This window comes from Mchenga conophoros, linkage group LG10, assembly GCF_057382185.1.
Source record: "Mchenga conophoros isolate Kocher_MC1m ecotype Shallow Benthic linkage group LG10, M_conophoros_male_GT1.1, whole genome shotgun sequence".
Classification (NCBI taxonomy): Eukaryota; Metazoa; Chordata; class Actinopteri; order Cichliformes; family Cichlidae; genus Mchenga; species Mchenga conophoros.
Window position 1 is genome coordinate 14,526,473 of NC_140535.1, and position 9,156 is coordinate 14,535,628.

Sequence of the window (9,156 nt, forward strand, 5' to 3'; positions counted from 1 at the left end):
TTTGGCATTAGCTTCCTGCTAACATTAGTTGTTTTCTTATCAGTTTGGATTGATGATCATTTTACGTTAAAAAAAACTGTCATGGTCTGTCGTGCATGGAAAGGCCTCTGTGTGCAAATCAGCCACCAACTGGTTGAGGAAGCATTAGCCTCTACAAGCTGTGGGGCATGTACATGCTCAAGTCTCAAGTTCCCAATTTGAGTGTGTGTGAATCCAATACAGGATAAAATTAGGCCAGCCGGGCCTTATATTGCTGACGGAGCTGGGGTGGCCAAAAAAAGCCTGGAGTGCAAGCCAACGGTGGAAGCACAAGAAAGAGAGGAGAGCAAGCAGGACCGCCGCTGAAATGGCCACCAAACGTAAGGAAATCAATATTGACAGCTTTAAGTAAAGTGAAGGAGAGCAGACGGGGTCAGAGTGCAGCTGTCAGGTGGAGAAGAAGGGAATTTATTTACTTTCCCTCTGCTGTGCAGGTGTGAATGCAGGCAGGATGGCAAGTTAAACACTGAATCCAGTGTGTCTTTCATTTGGTCGACAGATGGGCTGAATGGGATTGAGCTAAATGAGAGCCCACTGCTGACTGAATGTAGTTTGTTTTATTTGTAAAGGCTTAAATTGTTATAGGAGATAAGAAATGCTGTCTTGTCAGGGCTGTTTTACTTCTGATAACACATAACTCCAGTTATTCGGATAAGAATGAGAGGGCGTACTTGTGCCCAGCTTTGAAGTGACTTCACTGGTGTGACAGCATTAATGTTTCTGTTTTTATAAATGAATAAGAATACATCTACTTTTATAATTCTCAGGAAACCCAACTATGAAAACCAGCAATACTCTGCTGCTTTTAAATAATCTGTTTTAATCATAAAATGATCTTAAATTTGTGCTGCAGTTAGGATGCTCGTGTAATGTTGGTGGGTAAGGATCTAGTGTCTAATCTAAGGATTTATGATTTACTTTCAGACATGTACAGATCCCATTAAAAACAGCATTCATTCAGAAAGATTTTCTCCTTTAATAAAGGAGCATGGCATGGCATGAAACGAGGTGAGGGTGTCCTTCATTTTCTGTAAAATTGTTTTGTCATTTGTCTTCGTTACCCTTTTCTCTTTCTTATCCACACTTTAAATAACAATGTGTCCATTTTTCAAACACCCGCTGGCTGTGGTCGTTGTGGTAGAGAGAATTTTAGATGACTTTTATGAGACCATGTGAAAAAGTCTCAGTCTCTATTTATGGCTCAAAACAGTTCAAATATCCACAGTGGGACTTATCAGAGAGAAAAGGGAGAATATGATACAGCAACTCATAGCATCTGTTTAACTTTAGTTTAAAACATTCACTGTACTAGCAAAAGTAGCACATGGCATCTTTTGTATACCTCATATGTTTTCAAAACCGAATGAATTAATTTTTATTTACACGGCACCAAATCACAACAACAGCCTCAGGGCGCTTTATATTGTAAGGTAACCCTAATGTAACCCTGCAGTAATACCAAGAAAACAGGGAAAACCCCAACAATCATATAGCCCCGGTGAGCAAGCGCTTTGACAACAGTGGGAAGCAAAAAAACTCCCTTTTAACAAGAAGAAACCTCCAGCAGAACCAGGCTCAGGGAGGGGCAGCGATCTGCTGCGACTGGAGGAAGACAGGACAAAACACACGCTGTGGAAGAGAGCCAGAGATTAACAATAAGTAATGATTAAATGCAGAGAGATGTATAAACAAAAAGAGAGTAAGAATTGTGATTGAAGGAGAAATACTCAATGCATCATGGGAATCCGCCAGCAGACTACACCTACTGCAGCATAACTACGGGAGGATTCAGGTTCACCTGATCCAGCACTGACTATGTGCTTTAGCAAAAAGGAAAGTTTTAAGCCCAATCTTAAAAGTGGAGATGGCGTCTGTCTCTCCGTCTACTTCTAAATACTGTAGGAACCACAAGTAAGCACACAGTTTGAGAGCTAATGGGGTGATACGGCCTGATTATTCAAGATCTTGTATTTCATTTTTATTTCATTTCAATTTTATTTATATAGCGCCAAATCGCAACAACAGTCGCCTCAAGGCGCTTTATATTGTACAGTAGATCATACAATAATAGATACAGAGAGAAACCCAACAATCATATGACCCCCTATGAGCAAGCACTTTGGCGATAGTGGGAAGGAAAAACTCCCTTTTAACAGGAAGAAACCTCCAGCAGAACCAGGCTCAGGGAGGGGCGGCCATCTGCTGCGACCGGTTGGGGTGAGAGAAGGAAGACAGGATAAAAGACATGCTGTGGAAGAGAGACAGAGGTTAACAACAGATATGATTCAATGCAGAGAGGTCTGTTAATACATAGTGAGTGAGAAAGGTGACTGGAAAGGAAAAACTCAATGCATCATGGGAATCCCCCGGCAGCCTACGTCTATTGCAGCATAACTAAGGGAGGATCCAGGGTCACCTGGTCCAGCCTTAACTATATGCTTTAGCAAAAAGGAAAGTTTTAAGCCTAATCTTAAAAGTAGAGATAGTGTCTGTCTCCCGAATCCAAACTGGAAGCTGGTTCCACAGAAGAGGGGCCTGAAAACTGAAGGCTCTCCCTCCCATTCTACTTTTAAATACTCTAGGAACAACAAGTAGGCCTGCAGAGCAAGAGCGAAGTGCTCTAATAGGGTGATATGGTACTACAAGGTCATTGAGATAAGATGGGGCCTGATTATTTAAGACCTTGTATGTGAGGAGCAGGATTTTGAATTCAATTCTGGATTTAACAGGAAGCCAATGAAGGGAAGCCAAAACAGGAGAAATATGCTCTCTCTTTCTAGTCCCTGTCAGGACTCTTGCTGCAGCATTTTGGATTAGCTGAAGGCTTTTCAGTGAGTTTTTAGGACATCCTGATAATAATGAATTACAGTAGTCCAGCCTGGAAGTAATAAATGCATGAACTAGTTTTTCAGCATCACTCTGAGACAGGATATTTCTAATTTTAGAGATGTTGCACAAATGGAAGAACGCAGTCTTACATATTTGTTTAATATATGCATTGAAGGACATGTGTTGGTCAAAAATGACTCCAAGGTTCCTCACAGCGTTACTGGAGGCCAAGGTAATGCCATCCAGAGTAAAAATCTGGTTAGATACCATATGTATAAGATTTTCTGGGCCGAGTACAATAACCTCAGTTTTATCTGAATTAAGAAGCAGAAAGTTAGCGGCCATCCAGGTCTTTATGTCTTTAAGACATTCCTGCAGTTTAAGTAATTGGTGTGTGTTATCTGGCTTCATGGACAGATAGAGCTGGGTGTCATCTGCATAGCAGTGAAAATGTATGCTATGTCTTCTAATGATGCTGCCTAGGGGAAGCATGTATAATGTAAACAGAATTGGTCCTAGCACTGAACCCTGTGGAACACCATAATTGACCTTAGTGTGTGAAGAGGACTCTCCACTTACATGCACAAATTGGAGTCTAATAGATAGATATGATACAAACAACTGCAGTGCAGTACCTGTAATACCTACAGCATGTTCTAATCGCTCTAATAGGATATTATGGTCGACAGTATCGAATGCTGCACTAAGGTCTAGCAGTACAAGCACAGAGATGAGTCCACTGTCAGAGGCCATAAGAAGATCATTTGTAACCTTCACTAAAGCTGTTTCTGTGCTGTGATGAGCTCTGAAACCTGACTGACATTCTTCAAATAATGTTAATGTTAATGTTAAAGGAATGGTTAGCTTAACAGTGCTCTGACTTTTTGTCAGTCAGGCTACACTAATGAAGAGAAACCTAGGGCTGTTCTTACGTTCTTCAATCAGTGATGAACAGTAAGGTTTTCTAGCTTTACGAAGGGCTTTTTTTTTTTTTTTTTTTTTTTTTTACAAAGCAGCAGTATTTCTCCAGACTAAATGACAATCTTCTAAATTACTGAGATCCTATTTACTCTCCAGCTTTGGAGTTATCTGCTTTAAGGTGCATATTTGATTTGAGAGTTATAGTAGGAGGTCTTTTTCAGAGGAGCTACAATATCCAGAGTCCTACACAGTGAAGAAGTAAAATTATCAACAACATAACTGACCTCTGTGGGATTAAAATAAGTAGAGATAGATAAGTTCTTTTCCTGGGTTTTCAGTACTTTCCTCATTTTGAACTACTTACTGCCTCGTTGCTAGTTTTATCTCCACTCCAGTTTTATCGACTTCTCTACACCCTTCTGTCATGTTACCACTCTTGGTAACCCTGCTTCACAGTCAGGTCATGAAGTATAAGAAACATTAGCCTGTATCTAATTTAAGCTTAACAACTTCCCATTTCAGTTGCATATTCACTCAGATATACCGCGCTCTCTGTGCATCACTCATTTAAGATGATGTCTTGTGCTTAATTGCTTTGCAGTTGTGGATCTGGTGTACTGGCGCCACATGTGGAGGACTGGTGTGGTGTTTACAGGGCTGGTAATCGGTCTGGCCAGCTTGTTCCAGCTTAGTGCCGTGACTGTGGTCTCCAACGTCTTTCTGGGTGTCATGTGCATCACCTTCCCCCTCCGTTTTTATTATAAGCTCCTGGAGCTCCTGCGCTGGAACCCTGGGGTTCACCCCTTTCAGTGAGTCCATCAGTGTTCACACACAGGTTTTTCTTTTCCAGCTAAATATGCTGCTCCTCTGCTTTCTGGAAGCATGTTGAACTTTCTCACAAATGTGTTATCCTGTGCTTAGGTCATGTCTGGATTACGACAGCTCTCTGACAAATAAGGAGACGGTGATGCTGGTGGAGGAGACGGTGCTGCTGATCGCATTTGCTGTCACAGAAATCAAACGGCTCATTTTCATTGAAAACATATTTGACTCTATTAAGGTATGAGTGTGATGGTAAAGCAATAGTATAGATGTCACAAAGCCAAGATTAAAAGACTTTTTGACTTTGGTGCCACCTGGTGGCAGCTACACACCACACACGCTCATGTGGGGCTCTGAGCAGCTGTACTGTTTTAATCCAGGCTATATTGCTTAAAAGCAGCTAAAAATTAAACAGAGCCACCATGCAGTGTTCATTTTCTCATGGGATCAAGACTACATTCAGCAGCTTTAAATCTCAGCGAGACATTTATTAAAGCAGCATCATTCACAAATCAAATTACAGTTAATAAACTAAACTATTAAACTGTTCAGTAATCTTTTTCTGTGCTCTTTCTCTCAGTTTGTTGTGCTTCTGTATCTGCTGACCTATGTTGGCATCCAAACTAATGGACTGACCCTGGTAATAAGTGGTAAGTTGCACCCGCTGTATACTTATGCTTTGTGCTAACACACGTATCTAATTTCCTCCATGTCTCTTTCCTCCACCTACATATATTAAGCTCCCAGCACCTTCAAATGTATCTTCCTCTTTGTAAGACTCATGAGTGATCTATCATCTCAGTAGTTAAAGTGTGACTGGGTTTAGGCAGAAAAAAGCACTTTGCACATGACGGTTAAGATTTAAGGAATAACTTTTACTGCAAACCTCAAGTTCCTTTTGAAGTCATGCCTCCATCAGTCGCCTCAGATGACTGGTTTGCACCAATTATTTAAGTAGGAGAATGTTTTCATTAGAACCAATTAGATTATTTTTGTGCAATGCTAAAGTGACATAAAGCCCAGGAGGTAGAGTGGGTCATCTACTGATTGGAAGGTTGGTAGATTGATCCTTGGCTCCTCAACACTGCATATTAAAGCATGCTTGAGCATGATACTGAGCCCTGAGCTGCCTCTGATGCATCTACTGAAGTGTGTGTGTGTGAATGTTAGACAAAGCTCTCAAAATCAAAGATTGAAAGTGGAGCCTAAATGTGTGTGTGAATGGATGAATGTGGCTGGTAGTAGAAAGTGTTTAGAGTGCTCAGCTAGAGTGCTCTAAAAGTAGCAGTCCAGTCATTTACATGAATAATTTGTCTGTCCAGCTGTGATCGCTGTTTTCTCCCTTCCTTTGCTGTACAAAAAGCAGCAGGTGAGTTTATTTTATGTTAAAAAAAATTTCAATGAAAATGATTCAGCAAAATTGATTAATAGTTAAAACCAAACAAAACAGAAACATATCTTAGTAAAAATCGCATGTAATTCTACGTAAGATGCAGAAATTGCTGGTTTGCACTGACCTTTGTGATATTTTGGTGACAGGTGCGGATAAGAAGGATTGCTAGAGCCGTCAGAGCTTTTCTAAAGAGAGTCAAAAGCCTGTAAGTGAGCTACCCATTTATGTGATATTGTTTTCTGTTCTTGGTCATGTCATGCTAGCAAAATTGTGGCTTTTTCTTCGGTGCTGGTATTTTCTTCATTGTGATGCCCCCGTTTTGTTGTAGGTTCTCCAGTGTGTACGATTCGGTGAGGCCCCCTCCAGCCCCTGCACCAAAACCTGCAATTTCAGCTGTGAATGTGCCCAAACAGAAAGCCAAGTCAAAGTAACTGTGTTGGTCACGTATTGAAAACACCCAGCATTTGGGATTTGGGGAAAGACTGGAAGGGCACATCCTCTGGGGGGCGGCTGGAGGGGCTGCTCGTTTCCACTTCTCCACCATGATGTTTGTTTATGGGAGCAAGATATAATTGATCCTGACAGCTTAAACAAAGCTGCCATTCACTGAAGGAGGGAGAGGATGAGGAGGTGTATGAGGAGGGGAATTTTAGTTACTGTGATGCTCTCTGTGGGCAGCGTCTAATAGAACCAGTTCACACAGTCATACTCTTCGAGTGGGCTATGGATGGCACAGAACATCACAGCTTTTTTTTTTCTTTAATAACAAGTGTATTTTTACATAACTAGTCCGCTGTGTTCCTGTCAAACTGTGGAAGTATTTATAATGAAGCCCTGCAGCATTATTGCTGCCTTTATTATGAAGCATCATTCATTGTTAGCTTCATAGAATAAAAAGACATGAACATCGCCTGCTATTAATCAGCATTAATAGTGCTGCACTTGCTAAGTCGAGGAAAAAGCTTGGTAAGCAGCCAGCCCCACAACCTTTAAAAGACTTACATGAGAAATAATGAGAGTGTTCTCCTTTAATCTTAGTGCTAATCACTTTTAATTAGAAACAAACAGTGACCTCATATTTGTGGGGAAAGCAGTTTGCTAATAAAAAAAGTACAACTCTTAACAAGTGGGAGGAATATTGACTCTTGTAGTAAATGCAGTTCATTTTGATTGATCAAAACACAAAAAGGCACTTTCTAGATAACATCTTAGACTGTATACAAAAGATAGACATAGCAACCATGAAATCACCCAATGTTTTTAAAAAAAAAATTGCCATGTTTTTTTAAACCACACGACATGAGTGTGGGACGGTTTTCGTTGTGTAACTGGGTGACACCACACTCTCCCTGGCTAATGACTTGTCAATCAAATGGTAAAGCATTCCTTGCTTTATTGTCCTTCTGTCCTTCGCTGTGCATATAAATATGAGTACAGCGCTGTGTAGAGTAATTTAGTATTATGGCTGTATTCACTAATCTTCCATTGTTTTGAGTTACGACTTGCTAAGCCATCACTAACTAGCTAATCAATTATCACATGTCCATAACTGCAGGAACCAGATGCTTAAACTGCTTTCAGGGAACATTTGAGGAAGCCATTAAATCAGTTATAGTCAAATTTGGTGCAGTTTCAGGAATTTCATGGAATTATCAGCACTGATGGCAAAATAGTGGACTTTAATTTCATTCTTTCCCCCCAAAATAATGAATATATCCCCACAGCATTACAGTTTGTGAAGTATAAAACATGCTTTTTACACTTTTACCACTTATCTAGAAGTAGTTGCTACCACATGCTGTAAACATAGAAATTAGGTGACTTTGTACAAACATGAGCACAGAAAACAACATGACATGTGGGCGAATGGGAAAGAAGAGTTTGGGTGAACTCTTTCGTTATTGTAGCAACCAGCTGCCAAGCCTGAGCCAGTAGTCAGCAGTGTCGTTTAAGCCTCTAACGCTCCGTGTTTTAGACCATAAAAAAGAAGCTGCTGCTCATACTAATGTGTCTTAATGAGCGTGTAAAACTCATGTTGGATAGTTATGCTTTTATTTACCAACAATATTCTGTCGATTTATTTTCAAAAGTCTTATTTTTAGAAAGAGTATTTTTTCTAATCTTCAACAATATTTACCCACCTCTGCAGTATACAGAGAACAGTAAAACGTGGATATTCTAAACAAAAACTGTTGATTGCATAAATGATGCATTAGTGCAATATCAGAATTAGTGTAGTATCAGTGGTACTGCGCACTTTGCGTGTGAAATTAGCAGACTTTTTTCTCTTAGTCACTGTAATAACAATCATCAGTATAAACACATGGTCTTAAATAACAGCTGCCTAAAGTCAGGCATCATCTGCTAGCCCATGTTTTAGGTCTACTCTGTATTTGTAATGGATTTTTTTTTATTGTGATGTTCTATTGTAATTTTGCTCCCAAATAAAATCTTGTTTACTACAAATAAAGACGAGTTTCCTCTGTGCCTTCACAAACAGTACCATGCAAAACTCTTGAGCTCAACCCCTCGTTTATTTGTTTAAGTAAGTATACATGAAAATACAGTATATAAGGCAAAAACAGTTTGTACAATTCCATTGAACGTGAAAGTCAATATTTGGTAAAACCAACTTTATTCAGTATCGATCAGTCCAAGAGACCTGTTGCAGCTGATTTTTAGTCCATATGTCAGCATTTTCTCCTTGTTTCCCTTCCTTAAGAATGGCTTTTTGACAGCCTCCCCCCACACCCCACCCCACTGAGACCATTTCTGATGAGACTTCAGTGAACAGCAGATGGATCAGCTGAAGCAGAGAAAAACTTCTGAAATCAGATCCATTGTTAAATATCACTTTTAAATGAAAAGAAAGTCTGGCTCCTAGGAAGCAAAACATAAAGAAAGGAGGGGTGACTCTTCACTTTTGCACAGTAGTGTTTAATTAATCAATTTTCCTCCACTGCCTAAGCTAACTTCTTTCATAGTGTATATTTCAGCTGGTGTTATAAAGAATGTAACAACACTCAGTGAGCCATGACGGCGGGAGCAATCACAGCACCAGGACTCTGATAGAGAAACATCTAAATGGAATTAATGCATCATTTATTCCATCGCTTGTAGTTTTGTGCTGTGAAAACGACGTCTGTGCCAAA

The 9,156-nt window shown here is 40.0% G+C and overlaps 1 protein-coding gene across 1 annotated transcript; it reads left to right on the forward strand.

The window, feature by feature from the left end:
* Nucleotides 1–267: 267 nt before the first annotated feature.
* rtn2b (reticulon 2b) lies at nt 268–8,468 on the forward strand. Its single transcript, XM_085288633.1, has 7 exons — nt 268–359; nt 4,391–4,598; nt 4,711–4,849; nt 5,192–5,261; nt 5,934–5,980; nt 6,151–6,209; nt 6,333–8,468. The coding sequence occupies exons 1-7, from the start codon at nt 347–349 to the stop codon at nt 6,433–6,435; spliced, it is 639 nt and encodes a 212-aa protein (XP_085144759.1). The 5' UTR covers nt 268–346; the 3' UTR covers nt 6,436–8,468.
* The last annotated feature ends 688 nt before the right edge of the window (nt 8,469–9,156 follow it).

Bases quoted from the DNA above. Each gene is read 5' to 3' on its own strand.
- rtn2b (XM_085288633.1), top strand. The intron at 4,850-5,191 runs GTATGAGTGTGA...TCTTTCTCTCAG, and splicing joins ACATATTTGACTCTATTAAG to TTTGTTGTGCTTCTGTATCT. The intron at 5,981-6,150 runs GTGAGTTTATTT...TTTTGGTGACAG, and splicing joins TGCTGTACAAAAAGCAGCAG to GTGCGGATAAGAAGGATTGC.